This window comes from Pseudophryne corroboree, chromosome 4 (genome assembly GCF_028390025.1).
Source record: "Pseudophryne corroboree isolate aPseCor3 chromosome 4, aPseCor3.hap2, whole genome shotgun sequence".
In the NCBI taxonomy this organism is placed as follows: domain Eukaryota; kingdom Metazoa; phylum Chordata; class Amphibia; order Anura; family Myobatrachidae; genus Pseudophryne; species Pseudophryne corroboree.
Genome location: NC_086447.1, coordinates 327,486,720 through 327,504,190, shown reverse-complemented (window position 1 = coordinate 327,504,190; position 17,471 = coordinate 327,486,720). Strand labels below are relative to the sequence as shown.

Below are 17,471 nucleotides of genomic sequence, written 5' to 3'. Positions count from 1 at the left end.
TTGCTCACCCAGATGTTACTTGTAGATCTAACGGACTACCTTCTGAATTACATATTTTATGTAAGTGAATACATGCTTCGGTAATGATGTTCTACACACAAAATAAAATCAGTGATCATTTCCCCTGCAGTAAACTACTTCATCTGAAGTGGGATTGTTGGAAAAAACACAGAACCCAAATGAAAAGTAGTATGTTTTTAGACATGGCGTGCCTAGGTACAGAAAGCCCTTATACAGGAAATGCTGTCAAGGATCTAATATGGAAAAGACTGCTCCTGAAAACATTAATCTCAATTTCCCCAATAAAATGAAAAGCATAAGAACAAGACTTTCAAGAAAGTAACCTACAAAAAGCTACACAATCATGTTTTGTTTTTAAAAGTACATTTCTGTTATGATAAAGGCACCTACAGATGGGTCCACATTTATCTTGGCCTTTAATAGGATTAATTGAGCCAGGTCAGTCAGATTTAATCCCCTGCGGTAATGACTTAATCCCCTGATGTATTGTTCTCTGTATTGTATTGCAGCTGAGAACAATAGATTGTGTTTATGTTAATAAACCATGGTGTTCCTAGGCGCAGCAAAGAACTCAAGATAAAGGTGGACCCATCTGTCTAATTACATACTGTATAAGTCTTTGGGGTCAATCCAATTACCTGCAATTAATTCATGGCACAAGTTCGGTTTTATGTCGCACTTGCAATACTGCCAGACTCGTAGACTTTTGTTCACAGCCCCACAGTGCTGCGTACAAAAATCTACATATCCAGGGCGAGATCGAGCAGGTATGGGGGGTGCAAATTGTGGTGCCATTGCCGTCATTTACACCCTGCTGCAACTTCAACTCGTCCCCATCGCAGGTAATTGGATTACGGGGGTAATTCAGACCTGATCGCTTCTGTGCGTTGTCGCACAGCGTGCGATCAGATCTGAACTGCGCATGCGTATGCACCGCAATACGCAGGCGCGACGGACCACAGCAGCGGGGATCGCCGGTCAGCGATGGAATGGTGCGAAAAATCTGAATGCACGGGCGTTCGCAAGGTGATTGACAGGAAGAGGCCGTTTGTGGGTGGCAACTGACCGATTCCAGGGAGTGTCCAGACAAACGCAGGCGTGTTGAAGGGAGAGTGTCTGACGTCAGCTCCGGTCCCGATCAGCAAGAAGCAATCACAGTGGCTGAGTAAGTCATGGGCTGAGCAGAGACTGCACAAAATCAGTTTGTACAGCTCTACTGAACATGAATTCACCCTCCCCCTGTAGGCGGCGACTATCTGATTGCAGGGCAGCAAAAAAACGCAGCCCAGCGATCAGGTCTGCATTACCCCCTAAGCCCTATGTTTTGTTCAAAGCAGTTTACCGAGTGGCCCCCAGCTGGCATCAGATTTCCACTGATTTTAGACACCCTAACAAAAGTATACAAGTAAACACATTACACAGCCAGTCGTATTTGGTCTTTGCTGGATCCACAATATAACTTTAAGATAATTGTAAAAGAATGTATAAGTAAATTAATCCTTTAATTCCCACAAAGGCTGGGGTTTAGTGGATTTAAAATCCTTTATTTCAGTAGTCAGTTTTGGGAGAAAATCCAGTTTATGATGAAAGGACACTTTGCAATGAAATATATCTTTGTACCACCATCCTTTCTGCCAACCACGGTGATTAAAAAAAAATACAACACTTTTATTTAACCCACAGTGGAGTTAGATATGGGCTTCAGTGTCTGTATTGTACTGCACTTTTGAATGAGTTCTATTTCTTATATATGAGCTCACCATGGTGCCACATCGTCTAAAATTATAGTGGAAATATCACATGCACACAGCTACCCTTTAAACTAATATCAGACAACATATAACTAAACACGTTATGGCAGGCTACATTTACTGTCTGCAACAGCTGCGTAGTGACATATGCCTTCTACTGGCCAGATATAAAGTATACATGAGTATTATACAGAGGGTGAACATCTCAAGTACTGGCCAAGACATGCTTAGTAGGCTCCAGAGAAACATCCCGTGTCATCTAACTATATGAAAAAGTTGAAATTTCAAGATAGTTTCCTCATATGAAAAATATAATGTAAGTAATGCTAAAGACAGCAACGTAGATAGTAGGAAGATTACGCACAAGACACAAAAAATATTAAACAAATGCTTGTAAACCAATTATTGGAAAATAATCATATTTAAATATTGGAATCTATATACGGAGTTGTTGGTACTCCCAAGAGAGGAATACAGAACTATTCATAAAGGTGTTGCTAAAATGCAAAAGTTATAACTTTCTGCACCACACGTGTATAAATAAGATTTTAAGGTTAATTGAAGCACAATGGAACATGGCGTGAAAACAGTTGTGCCTTCTGCATCGTAGCACTTCATATGCAGATTCAGACTCATTCGCACACAAATGTACAAGTGTCATAAATCAAATTAATCAAAGCAGTTTCGTGAAGCAGTTTTGTTGTATCACATTGAATTAAGATGCATATTCGAGCAGATAAAAGACATTCAGGAGCAGATTTATTAGGCCTGGTGAAGTGATAGGAGCTGACTGGCTCCACTCTGTCATTTTTCAAACCCAGCCTGTAACATGGAAGTTAGGAGCTGATTGGCTGTTGCGTTTTCACCTTCCACTTTATCACTTCACCAGGCTTAATAAATCTGCCCCACAGTGGAAGCTGAATTATATGGGACCTGTCGCATGTTTGTCATGACTGTGGCAATAGTGTATGAGGACACATCTGTATGCTCAGAGGACAAGTTTAGTTCCAAAAAAAAGGTGAATAATAAAACCTAATTCCACTTACCTTTACTGCGACGTACTAGTGGCAAGAATGCTTTTGTCACTCTTATAGTTCCCCACAAATTCACATCTACTATTTCTTTATAGGAGTCCAGACTTGTAAATTCCACTTCTCCAAATGTAGAGATGCCAGCATTATTCACCAAACCCCACAAACCTGCAAAACCATAACACATAGCACTCCATGAGCTGTAGGGACGACTAGGTTTCCTGCCAGATACTGATACAGGTTGAGTATCCCTTATCCAAAATGCTTGGGACCAGAGGTATTTTGGATATGGGATTTTTCCGTATTTTGGAATAATTAGATACCATAATGAGATATCATGGTGATGGGACCTAAATCTAAGCACAGAATGCATTTATGTATCATATGCACCTTATACAAACAGCCTGAAGATAATTTTAGCCAATCTTTTTTATAACTTTGTGCATTAAACAAAGTGTGTGTACATACACACAATTCATTTATGTTAACTATACACCTTATATACACAGCCTGAAGGTACCGTATTTTTCGGACCATTAGACGCACCGGACCATAAGACGCACCTAGTTTTTAGAGTAGGAAAACTGGAAAAAAAAATATTCTGACTTCTAAGAGATATTTCTGTGATTTCTCAGACTCAATACAGTGCAGCCTTCTGTCAGAGCCAGAACACACAGACACACACACATCAGAGCCAGCACACACACACACACACTGACAGTACCAGTGGTTCCCTGCGTCTCCTGAGAAGGGAGGAGGTAGGGAGGAGGTGGGGGCAAGTGGGGGAGTCACCTGACGCCGGCTCTGCTTCTGAGATGTGGCCGCTCTGCTTATGACGGCACAGAAGCAGCAGCAGCATCCAGGACCCGCCGCTACCCGCCGGCCGCCGCTACCTGACAGGAGGGAGGAGGTATGAGGGAGCGGGGGAGTTACATGACGCTCTGCTGATTACGGCACAGCAGTAGCATCCAGGACCCGCCACTACCCGCCAGCCTCTGCTACCCGCCGGCCGCCGCCACTACCCGCTACCCGCAAACGTCTTATTCGCTCCATAAGACGCACATACTTTTCCCCCCAGATTTTTGGGGAGAAAAAGTGCGTCTTATGGTCCGAAAAATACGGTAATTTAATACGATATTATTAATAATTTTGTGTATTAAACAAAGTTTGTGTACATTGAGCCATCAAAAAACAAAGGTTTCACTATCTCACTCTCACTCAAAAAAGTCCGTATTTCGGAATATTCCGTATTTCGGAATATATGGATATGGGAGACTCAACCTGTACTGACTTTCTGGGGCTGGCTGGCATGTTTTAGCCAGGGTTACTAGCACAAAACACTGGCCCATGAACAGCAGACCATAGTTAAAAGGTAAAAAATATAGAGAAGACACAGGCGCATTGTGTATCAGAGCTGCCTAGGTATCACTATGTTTAACCCAACCAGAGAAATAATATGATAATATGAAATTAAGAAATACCTCTGGCGCTACCACCTTCCTAATGTAACCACACATAAATAGTGTCACCTTTCACACTGCAACAAAGTCAAAGTCCATAAAGCAACAATGTCCTTAATCCACTTCACTTGACAAGCTCCTTCAGTATCAAATACGATGCAGTTGCTTGCAGCAATTCAGTGCAGAATACATAAAGAGAAAAATATCAAAAAATAGTGTAATACAATTCACACTAGTGTCAATTTATTTCAGTCATAAAAACAGTTAAGACAGCTTCTTTGTAAAAGTTGTTTTAAAATCTTTCCTCCACCACAAGGCTGGTGTAAAATTAAAATCGTAGCATGCTTGGTCCTGGCAAGGAGCAAAGGAGTGAGTGAATTATGGTAGGTTTCGGTTTCCTTACTCCCCCCCCCCCCCCTCCAGGCTTATCACCAGAGCCAACCACGACCGACTAATCAGGATGCAGGTAAGTTGACCAACGCGTTTCGAGTTGCTCTCAACTCTTCCTCAAGGCAGTATATTACTGCCTTGGGGAAGAGTTGAGAGCAACTCAAAACGCGCTGGCGGCGTGACTTGGCTGATTTACCTGCATGCTGATTAGTCGATCGTGGTTGGCGCTGGTGATAAGCTTGGAGTGGGGGGGGGGGGGGGTATGAAGGAGACCAGAACCTCCCATAATTCACTCACTCCTTTGCTCCTTGCTAGGAGCCAGGAACGGTGCGATTTTAATTTTATACCAGCCTTGTGGTGAAGGAAAAGATTTTAAAACAACATTTTACAAAGACGCTGTCTTAACTGTTTTTATGACTGAAATAAATTGACACTAATGTGAATATCTGCCAACAGTTGCACAAAAATAGATTAAAGACACTGATGAATTATTGTGAATTTATATAACAAATACATTTGTTTTATGTTTTTGAACTTTATTATCTGTTGAACTGTACTTTATAAATATTGATTTTATCTGGTTTATAGTCAGGTACTATATATTTGCATTATTGATGAGCTGGTATTTCTGTAGACAATGCCCTACAATATACTGTACATATTTATGATTCACTATTTCTATCACATAATGCTCAGTTTATGTGACTATTGTGGGTGTAGTAGAAAGCCTCCTAGTAATCTACTGTACTGTATCAATTTTCTAAACAACCCAGCAATACTAGAAAAATGGACATGTTGCCTTTATGTTTGAACATTAGCTGCTGTTCCTCCTCCTCCCTCCTCTGCGCTCTGCTTATCCATCTCCCCAGTAAAATGCCCTAATTCAATGGCAGACATGCAGCAGCTGGCGGAGGGGTACTAGAATAAGATAACACGATCATGAGTAGAAAGAGGTCAGATACACTGTGTTGAAACACCAAACACTTGGCTGCTATATATAACTGAGAAACAAGCAACACCAATGACATCACAGCATTGCTACAGTTATGGTTTTGGGCCTACGAACAGCTAGACTTATTAGAGAAAGAGGAGGCGGCCCATTTCAGTCTTTGAAATGTGAAAGACGGCAAAATAATGTTAGGTCTGTGGCCAGCACATGCGCATAGACATGCAAGGCAACAGCACTGTGGCCTGTTGGAGAAAGCATTAAGAAAATGTTCTTTTCTGTGCTTTTCTCCAGTGCCAGCAGATAACACCATCCAAAAATAGCATTATATTTTGCATAAAGTATTTGCTTTGCTACTTTATAAAAATATTGTACCTGCATAGTCTTATTGCTACCTATGGGGGCTACAGGAATCTGTCAGGGAAAAGAGAGGCTCTTTACTACATATGGAGATGGTTTTTATTTCTTCAGATAAATCTGCAAAAAAGCCTGCGTTTGGTTTACTAAAAAAAAGCCTTAAGTGTTAGATTTAATAAAGGTTGTAATGTTCCAGTGCAAAATTAAACTTACAGGTAGCAATATTTAGCAAGTGCAATTTCATTTTCCATCCTTTCATTAACAAGGAGAGTCAGTGGCGTAAGTTCATCCCAGTCGCCCGGAGGCAAGATAAATATTGGTGCCCTCCTATTTACTATATTAAGATAAATATATGAATGTAGATGTGCGTATATATATGTACACACGTGTGTGTGTGTGTGTGTGTGTGTGTGTGTGTGTGTGTGTGTGTGTGTGTGTGTGTGTGTGGAGTGTTCTGAAAAAAATGTATATAGTGTATTTATACATTTAATTGTCATTTATTTTAAATCACACATTTCTTAGCAGTCATACCCAGGATTAGAAGCCATGACCTGTTACACTAACAGCAGACACTAAACTGATGGAGTTATTTGCTCCTGTAGAGGAAGCATGAGAATTCTAACTATATGAAGTTACATGTAATTGTCAGAGAAGTATCTTCATATAGTTAAAATTCTCATATTTCCTATACAGGAGCAAACAGCTTCATCAGTAAGGTGTCTGCTTCCAGTGTAAATAGGTTGTGGTTTCTAATACTGGGTGTGACACTTGTAAAATGTGTATATTCGGTATAATAAAGAGGGTGTGATTTGTAAGGTGCAGGGACCAGTGAGGAAGTCGGCCACTGAAAAGACAGTGGCAGCTATCAATTAATTTAATTCAATGGTGTCACAGAATGGGAGGAGAGGTGCCCCCCTTCAGAGCAGGAGCCCGGCGGCAGATGACTCCGTTGCCTCCCAGAGTTCTGCCTCTGAGGAGAGTATATGGGCTCATTCACATCTTTTAGTTAATAAAGCACTGAAAACTGAACAATTAGTCACTGATGGTTCACATCAATGTTCTCTACATTTGAAATGTTGTGTTTCAGATTTTAAAATGCAGAAGGCATTCACGTGTAAGCACACGCTACCAGTGCAATGGATTGTAATGAGAAACAGGAAATGCACGAAAATCACCTAGGAAACAGAACTACATGAGAAACGCTTATAAAACAGGAGTTCATTTTCATGGCTTTTTCGATCACATATAGGTCCTTAAGGTAAATATCAAATATCTGGAATCCCATTGCAATCAGTTGGGGATTGGCAATAGAATCTATTGGGCAGATTCCCTGTGGGTCGACCTGCCTGTGGGGCCACCTGTAGGCGGGGTAATTTTTTTTTCCTTAGATGTGGCCATGCTCCAAGTAGTGCAACATCAGGGTTCAAGTCATTGTCCAAACACTCTGCACTGTGCAGTGAACACAGCTTGTTCATAGCACCCACACTGCAAGTCAGACGGAGAATACATCAGTCTGCAAGTCCACGTCCTCACAGCTGGAGCTGTAAGCAGACACCTCAGTAAGGGGAAGCATCAAGGTCCTGGGGCAGGGAGACACCGGGAGTTATTGATTTGTGTTGCCACCAGACGAGGCCGCTAATAGGCAGGGTTAGCAACAGAGGGAACCGTTCCTCAGTGCCAGACCAGAACAGGACCCCATGGGGTCTATTGTCCTGGTAACATTTCGTCTAAGCATCCGGATTACTAAAAAGTGCTTGGTGTCTCTTGATCTGCAGCACCTGTACAGAGGGGCAGATGTATTAACCTGGAGAAGGCATAAGAAAGTGATAAACCAGTGATATGTGCAAGGTAATAAAGGCACCAGCCAATCACCTCCAATATGTAAATTAACAGTTAGGATCTGATTGGCTGGTGCGTTTATCACCTTGCACATATCACTGGTTTATCACTTCCTTATGCCTTCTCCAGATTAATACATCTGCCCCTCCGTGAAGACTGCACAATGCTACCTCTCAGAAGAGCCAAGAGAAAGAATAAGAATGCCATCTAAGGTGAGTAAACTAGAGATGAGCGGGTTCGGTTTCTTTGAATCCGAACCCGCACGAATTTCACTTTTTTTTTCACGGGTCCGAGCGACTCGGATCTTCCCGCCTTGCTCGGTTAACCCGAGCGCGCCCGAACGTCATCATGACGCTGTCGGATTCTTCTCGCGAGACTCGGATTCTATATAAGGAGCCGCGCGTCGCCGCCATTTTCACACGTGCATTGAGATTGATAGGGAGAGGACGTGGCTGGCGTCCTCTCCATTTAGATTAGATTTAGAAGAGAGAGAGAGAGAGAGATTGCTGTGATACTGTAGATTAGAAGAGAGTGCAGAGTGCAGACAGAGTTTAGTGACTGACGACCACAGTGACCAGTGACCACCAGAGACAGTGCAGTTGTTTGTTTTATTTAATATATCCGTTCTCTGCCTGAAAAAAACGATACACAGTCACACAGTGACTCAGTCTGTGTGCACTGCTCAGCCCAGTGTGCTGCACATCAATGTATTGTATATAAAGCTTATAATTGTGGGGGAGACTGGGGAGCACTGCAGGTTGTTATAGCAGGAGCCAGGAGTACATGATAAATAATATTATATTAAAATTAAACAGTGCACACTTTTGCTGCAGGAGTGCCACTGCCAGTGTGACTAGTGGTGACCAGTGCCTGACCACCAGTATATTAGTAGTATTGTATACTATCTCTTTATCAACCAGTCTATATTAGCAGCAGACACAGTACAGTGCGGTAGTTCACGGCTGTGGCTACCTCTGTGTCGGCACTCGGCAGGCAGTCCGTCCATCCATAATTGTATTATATACCACCTAACCGTGGTTTTTTTTTTCTTTCTTTATACCGTCGTCATAGTCATACTAGTTGTTACGAGTATACTACTATCTCTTTATCAACCAGTGTACAGTGCGGTAGTTCACGGCTGTGGCTACCTCTGTGTCGGAACTCGGCAGGCAGTCCGTCCATCCATAATTGTATTATAATATATACCACCTAACCGTGGTTTTTTTTTCGTTCTTTATACCGTCGTCATACTAGTTGTTACGAGTATACTACTATCTCTTTATCAACCAGTGTACAGTGCGGTAGTTCACGGCTGTGGCTACCTCTGTGTCGGAACTCGGCAGGCAGTCCGTCCATCCATAATTGTATTATAATATATACCACCTAACCGTGGTTTTTTTTTCGTTCTTTATACCGTCGTCATACTAGTTGTTACGAGTATACTACTATCTCTTTATCAACCAGTGTACAGTGCGGTAGTTCACGGCTGTGGCTACCTCTGTGTCGGCACTCGGCAGGCAGTCCGTCCAACCATAATTGTATTATATACCACCTAACCGTGTTTTTTTTTTCATTCTTTATACCGTCGTCATACTAGTTGTTACGAGTATACTACTATCTCTTTATCAACCAGTGTACAGTGCGGTAGTTCACGGCTGTGGCTACCTCTGTGTCGGCACTCGGCAGGCAGTCCGTCCAACCATAATTGTATTATATACCACCTAACCGTGGTTTTTTTTTCATTCTTTATACCGTCGTCATACTAGTTGTTACGAGTATACTACTATCTCTTTATCAACCAGTGTACAGTGCGGTAGTTCACGGCTGTGGCTACCTCTGTGTCGGCACTCGGCAGCCCGTCCATAATTGTATATACCAGTGACCTAACCGTGGTTTTTTTTTCTTTCTTTATACATACATACTAGTTACGAGTATACTATCTCTTTATCAACCAGTCTATATATTAGCAGCAGACACAGTACAGTGCGGTAGTTCACGGCTGTGGCTACCTCTGTGTCGGCACTCGGCAGCCCGTCCATAATTGTATATACCACCTAACCGTGGTTTTTTTTTCTTTCTTTATACATACATACTAGTTACGAGTATACTATCTCTTTATCAACCAGTCTATATATTAGCAGCAGACACAGTACAGTGCGGTAGTTCACGGCTGTGGCTACCTCTGTGTCGGCACTCCGCAGCCCGTCCATAATTGTATATACCAGTGACCTAACCGTGGTTTTTTTTTCTTTCTTTATACATACATACTAGTTACGAGTATACTATCTCTTTATCAACCAGTCTATATATTAGCAGCAGACACAGTACAGTGCGGTAGTTCACGGCTGTGGCTACCTCTGTGTCGGCACTCGGCAGCCCGTCCATAATTGTATATACCAGTGACCTAACCGTGGTTTTTTTTTCTTTCTTTATACATACATACTAGTTACGAGTATACTATCTCTTTATCAACCAGTCTATATATTAGCAGCAGACACAGTACAGTGCGGTAGTTCACGGCTGTGGCTACCTCTGTGTCGGCACTCGGCAGCCCGTCCATAATTGTATATACCAGTGACCTAACCGTGGTTTTTTTTTCTTTCTTTATACATACATACTAGTTACGAGTATACTATCTCTTTATCAACCAGTCTATATATTAGCAGCAGACACAGTACAGTGCGGTAGTTCACGGCTGTGGCTACCTCTGTGTCGGCACTCGGCAGCCCGTCCAAAATTGTATACTAGTATCCAATCCATCCATCTGCATTGTTTACCTGAGGTGCCTTTTAGTTGTGCCTATTAAAATATGGAGAACAAAAATGTTGAGGTTCCAAAATTAGGGAAAGATCAAGATCCACTTCCACCTCGTGCTGAAGCTGCTGCCACTAGTCATGGCCGAGACGATGAAATGCCAGCAACGTCGTCTGCCAAGGCCGATGCCCAATGGCATAGTACAGAGCATGTCAAAACCAAAACACCAAATATCAGTAAAAAAAGGACTCCAAAACCTAAAATAAAATTGTCGGAGGAGAAGCGTAAACTTGCCAATATGCCATTTACCACACGGAGTGGCAAGGAACGGCTGAGGCCCTGGCCTATGTTCATGGCTAGTGGTTCAGCTTCACATGAGGATGGAAGCACTCAGCCTCTCGCTAGAAAACTGAAAAGACTCAAGCTGGCAAAAGCACCGCAAAGAACTGTGCGTTCTTTGAAATCCCAAATCCACAAGGAGAGTCCAATTGTGTCGGTTGCGATGCCTGACCTTCCCAACACTGGACGTGAAGAGCATGCGCCTTCCACCATTTGCACGCCCCCTGCAAGTGCTGGAAGGAGCACCCGCAGTCCAGTTCCTGATAGTCAGATTGAAGATGTCAGTGTTGAAGTACACCAGGATGAGGAGGATATGGGTGTTGCTGGCGCTGGGGAGGAAATTGACCAGGAGGATTCTGATGGTGAGGTGGTTTGTTTAAGTCAGGCACCCGGGGAGACACCTGTTGTCCGTGGGAGGAATATGGCCGTTGACATGCCAGGTGAAAATACCAAAAAAATCAGCTCTTCGGTGTGGAGGTATTTCACCAGAAATGCGGACAACAGGTGTCAAGCCGTGTGTTCCCTTTGTCAAGCTGTAATAAGTAGGGGTAAGGACGTTAACCACCTCGGAACATCCTCCCTTATACGTCACCTGCAGCGCATTCATAATAAGTCAGTGACAAGTTCAAAAACTTTGGGTGACAGCGGAAGCAGTCCACTGACCAGTAAATCCCTTCCTCTTGTAACCAAGCTCACGCAAACCACCCCACCAACTCCCTCAGTGTCAATTTCCTCCTTCCCCAGGAATGCCAATAGTCCTGCAGGCCATGTCACTGGCAAGTCTGACGAGTCCTCTCCTGCCTGGGATTCCTCCGATGCATCCTTGCGTGTAACGCCTACTGCTGCTGGCGCTGCTGTTGTTGCCGCTGGGAGTCGATGGTCATCCCAGAGGGGAAGTCGTAAGCCCACTTGTACTACTTCCAGTAAGCAATTGACTGTTCAACAGTCCTTTGCGAGGAAGATGAAATATCACAGCAGTCATCCTACTGCAAAGCGGATAACTGAGTCCTTGACAACTATGTTGGTGTTAGACGTGCGTCCGGTATCCGCCGTTAGTTCACAGGGAACTAGACAATTTATTGAGGCAGTGTGCCCCCGTTACCAAATACCATCTAGGTTCCACTTCTCTAGGCAGGCGATACCGAGAATGTACACGGACGTCAGAAAAAGACTCACCAGTCTCCTAAAAAATGCAGTTGTACCCAATGTCCACTTAACCACGGACATGTGGACAAGTGGAGCAGGGCAGGGTCAGGACTATATGACTGTGACAGCCCACTGGGTAGATGTATGGACTCCCGCCGCAAGAACAGCAGCGGCGGCACCAGTAGCAGCATCTCGCAAACGCCAACTCTTTCCTAGGCAGGCTACGCTTTGTATCACCGCTTTCCAGAATACGCACACAGCTGAAAACCTCTTACGGCAACTGAGGAAGATCATCGCGGAATGGCTTACCCCAATTGGACTCTCCTGTGGATTTGTGGCATCGGACAACGCCAGCAATATTGTGTGTGCATTAAATATGGGCAAATTCCAGCACGTCCCATGTTTTGCACATACCTTGAATTTGGTGGTGCAGAATTTTTTAAAAAACGACAGGGGCGTGCAAGAGATGCTGTCGGTGGCCAGAAAAATTGCGGGACACTTTCGGCGTACAGGCACCACGTACAGAAGACTGGAGCACCACCAAAAACTACTGAACCTGCCCTGCCATCATCTGAAGCAAGAAGTGGTAACGAGGTGGAATTCAACCCTCTATATGCTTCAGAGGTTGGAGGAGCAGCAAAAGGCCATTCAAGCCTATACAATTGAGCACGATATAGGAGATGGAATGCACCTGTCTCAAGTGCAGTGGAGAATGATTTCAACGTTGTGCAAGGTTCTGATGCCCTTTGAACTTGCCACACGTGAAGTCAGTTCAGACACTGCCAGCCTGAGTCAGGTCATTCCCCTCATCAGGCTTTTGCAGAAGAAGCTGGAGGCATTGAAGAAGGAGCTAAAAGGGAGCGATTCCGCTAGGCATGTGGGACTTGTGGATGCAGCCCTTAATTCGCTTAACAAGGATTCACGGGTGGTCAATCTGTTGAAATCAGAGCACTACATTTTGGCCACCGTGCTCGATCCTAGATTTAAAGCCTACCTTGGATCTCTCTTTCCGGCAGACACAGGTCTGCTGGGGTTGAAAGACCTGCTGGTGACAAAATTGTCAAGTCAAGCGGAACGCGACCTGTCAACATCTCCTCCTTCACATTCTCCCGCAACTGGGGGTGCGAGGAAAAGGCTCAGAATTCCGAGCCCACCCGCTGGCGGTGATGCAGGGCAGTCTGGAGCGACTGCTGATGCTGACATCTGGTCCGGACTGAAGGACCTGACAACGATTACGGACATGTCGTCTACTGTCACTGCATATGATTCTCTCAACATTGATAGAATGGTGGAGGATTATATGAGTGACCGCATCCAAGTAGGCACGTCACACAGTCCGTACTTATACTGGCAGGAAAAAGAGGCAATTTGGAGGCCCTTGCACAAACTGGCTTTATTCTACCTAAGTTGCCCTCCCACAAGTGTGTACTCCGAAAGAGTGTTTAGTGCCGCCGCTCACCTTGTCAGCAATCGGCGTACGAGGTTACATCCAGAAAATGTGGAGAAGATGATGTTCATTAAAATGAATTATAATCAATTCCTCCGCGGAGACATTGACCAGCAGCAATTGCCTCCACAAAGTACACAGGGAGCTGAGATGGTGGATTCCAGTGGGGACGAATTGATAATCTGTGAGGAGGGGGATGTACACGGTGATATATCGGAGGGTGAAGATGAGGTGGACATCTTGCCTCTGTAGAGCCAGTTTGTGCAAGGAGAGATTAATTGCTTCTTTTTTGGGGGGGGTCCAAACCAACCCGTCATATCAGTCACAGTCGTGTGGCAGACCCTGTCACTGAAATGATGGGTTGGTTAAAGTGTGCATGTCCTGTTTATACAACATAAGGGTGGGTGGGAGGGCCCAAGGATAATTCCATCTTGCACCTCTTTTTTCTTTTCTTTTTCTTTGCATCATGTGCTGATTGGGGAGGGTTTTTTGGAAGGGACATCCTGCGTGACACTGCAGTGCCACTCCTAAATGGGCCCGGTGTTTGTGTCGGCCACTAGGGTCGCTAATCTTACTCACACAGTCAGCTACCTCATTGCGCCTCTTTTTTTCTTTGCGTCATGTGCTGTTTGGGGAGGGTTTTTTGGAAGGGACATCCTGCGTGACACTGCAGTGCCACTCCTAGATGGGCCCGGTGTTTGTGTCGGCCACTAGGGTCGCTAATCTTACTCACACAGCTACCTCATTGCGCCTCTTTTTTTCTTTGCGTCATGTGCTGTTTGGGGAGGGTTTTTTGGAAGGGACATCCTGCGTGACACTGCAGTGCCACTCCTAGATGGGCCCGGTGTTTGTGTCGGCCACTAGGGTCGCTTATCTTACTCACACAGCGACCTCGGTGCAAATTTTAGGACTAAAAATAATATTGTGAGGTGTGAGGTATTCAGAATAGACTGAAAATGAGTGTAAATTATGGTTTTTGAGGTTAATAATACTTTGGGATCAAAATGACCCCCAAATTCTATGATTTAAGCTGTTTTTTAGTGTTTTTGGAAAAAAACACCCGAATCCAAAACACACCCGAATCCGACAAAAATAATTCGGTGAGGTTTTGCCAAAACGCGTTCGAACCCAAAACACGGCCGCGGAACCGAACCCAAAACCAAAACACAAAACCCGAAAAATTTCAGGCGCTCATCTCTAGAGTAAACTACTGGGGTGAAGCAGCACAATACCATACACGGGTAAAGTGGTAGGGCTGATGAGCACTTGGTGAAGTAGAATATGGTAAATTACTTACTTGTTGGGAGGGGGAGGGGGTGGGATGCATGAAAGTTTTTTTACGGGCAAATCTAAGAAAAAGCATTTTTCAGAGGTTTGGAAGCTTTTCGCGTATGCTCCAAGCTCCGGAATGTGATGCAGTCTAGAGCTTGGATGCCATGGGTAATGCCATTTTTAGATGCATTATCCAGCAGAAGCCTATGAGCTTCTTATCATACCCTGGCCTGAGAAGGATCCATACAACGCATGTGCAGCTGACGCCCGGGACACAAACCTGGAAGCCTCCATACCACAATGGACAGCTCTCATCAGGAGACTGGTCCTTGATAAAATCTTCATGCCTACACTGTTAATGAGCGGTGGGCGCAGAACAGTATATTCGTGGGGGAGGGAGAGTAGGGTATAGCTGGGCTGATTGGTTGTAAATAGCATAATAAAATAAAGATAGTGGGCGGGATGTACTAATGTACATCGCCGCCCATCGCCGCCCTGCGCCACGATGCTGATCGCATATGTCCTAACATATGCGATCAGTATTGCGGAGGACAGCTCTTCCGATAAGAGCTGTCCTCCGCGATGCGCAGCGGCAGCCTGACTTCCGGTATTCGGCCCCAGGAGTCAGTCTGCGCATGCGCGGGGTGACGGGGGCGGCCGCAGGGCATGCTGGGAGGGATCCTATCGGATCACTCACACAGCGCCGGAGAGAAGCCCATAGGCTTCTATGGACGTACGCTGGCGTACCCCGCCGCGGCGCTGTCCTGCCGGCCGGGGGTTAGTACATCAGGAAAATGCGGTAAACAGGGAGTTTACCGCATTTTCCGCTTAGTACATCCCGCCCAGTATACCAGTATATGAAGGAATAAGAATGGGTGTTTAGAGAGAAAATACCAATACATCATCTAAACAAAAGTAATAAAAATATATGTATTATGACAGCTATCTATCACACCACATCCCCAACTTAACATAAACTTTACAATGGATTATGTAGATGGAAATGTGTGTTATGGTACCCCCTTTTTATTTTTTCAGCACAGGGCTCCATGAAACCCAGAGCCGCCTCTGCTGCTAACTGGTGAGTTCAGTTTCCTTCACTAACTACATTTTTCAAGGGTGCCTGAGAGATCGCCAGCAGCGAGGACCTCAAGCTTAGCTTTTTTACAGTGAGCAGCCACAACCCTGCAAAGATTTCTGCCCGCAGGACAGGATCATCACCGTTTATCATATTATACCTACTTTGCCACTCAGCTATTTGATGGAGGTTTTGGGGTCTGTATTCAGTGTCAGTGGGAGTGTGGGTGTACTGGATTGTGGAGGTTTGGGGTTTGACACAGCAGCTTAAAGGTCTCTGAGTGTTGTGGTCACTAGCCTACCAAGCACATTGCAACCAACAGCTTCCACACAGGTGTAGTGGTATACTAATCCCAACTACTTTGGTGTTGGTTTTGCCTACAGCTGATTTGGTGCTGCTCACGTGAGGCAACATCTAGATTTCTTTCCAGGGCCCCATTTAGTTCCCAATCCATCCCTGACTGCAATTATAAAACTAGTGTTAATTGCAGGAAGACAGAGGGAATCACAATGTTGGTTGCAATGTTGATGTTATCATTAATGTAATTTCTATTTGTGCACATAAACATAACAGGTAAAGTTCCTATGCAAATCCTCACAGCTGATCTTTTAGGATTACTCAAAATGACTATGTGTCTCGTCAGTATTCTGTAGATTGCTACATTAAAGCTGTGTGGTTATCAGGGTAATAATAAGATTTTACTTACCGATAAATCTATTTCTCGTAGTCCGTAGTGGATGCTGGGGACTCCGTCAGGACCATGGGGATATAGCGGCTCCGCAGGAGACAGGGCACAATAATAAAAGCTTTAGGATCAGGTGGTGTGCACTGGCTCCTCCCCCTATGACCCTCCTCCAAGCCTCAGTTAGGATACTGTGCCCGGACGAGCGTGCATAATAAGGAAGGATATTGAATCCCGGGTAAGACTCATACCAGCCACACCAATCACACCGTACAACCTGTGATCTGAACCCAGTTAACAGTATGATAACAACGAAGGAGCCTCTGAAAAGATGGCTCACAACAAGAATAACCCGATTTTTGTAACAATAACTATGTACAAGTATTGCAGACAATCCGCACTTGGGATGGGCGCCCAGCATCCACTACGGACTACGATAAATAGATTTATCGGTAAGTAAAATCTTATTTTCTCTGACGTCCTAGTGGATGCTGGGGACTCCGTCAGGACCATGGGGATTATACCAAAGCTCCCAAACGGGCGGGAGAGTGCGGATGACCCTGCAGCACCGAATGAGAGAACTCCATGTCCTCCTCAGCCAGGGTATCAAATTTGTAGAATTTAGCAAACGTGTTTGCCCCTGACCAAGTAACTGCTCGGCAAAGTTGTAAAGCCGAGACCCCTCGGGCAGTCGCCCAAGATGAGCCCCCTTCCTTTTGGAATGGGCTTTTACCGATTTTGGCTGTGGCAGGCCTGCCACAGAATGTGTAAACTGAATTGTATTACAAATCCAGCGAGCAATCGTCTGCTTAGAAGCAGGAGCACCCATCTTGTTGGGTGCATACAGGCTAAACAGCGAGTCAGATTTTCTGACTCCAGCCTTCCTGGAAACATATTTTTCAGGGCCCTGACAACGTCAAGTAACTTGGAGTCCTCCAAGTCCCTAGTACCCGCAGGT

General features: G+C 44.6%; 1 protein-coding gene across 1 annotated transcript in view; it reads right to left on the bottom strand.

Annotated features, from left to right (window-relative positions):
- The window catches only part of LOC134909482 (D-beta-hydroxybutyrate dehydrogenase, mitochondrial-like), a 37,733-nt gene that overhangs the window by 4,278 nt on the left and 15,984 nt on the right, over positions 1-17,471 (bottom strand). Inside the window, exon 4 of the mRNA XM_063916404.1 lies at positions 2,819-2,971. Coding sequence (XP_063772474.1) covers positions 2,819-2,971 — 153 coding nt within the window. The remainder of the gene's footprint in view (positions 1-2,818; positions 2,972-17,471) is intronic.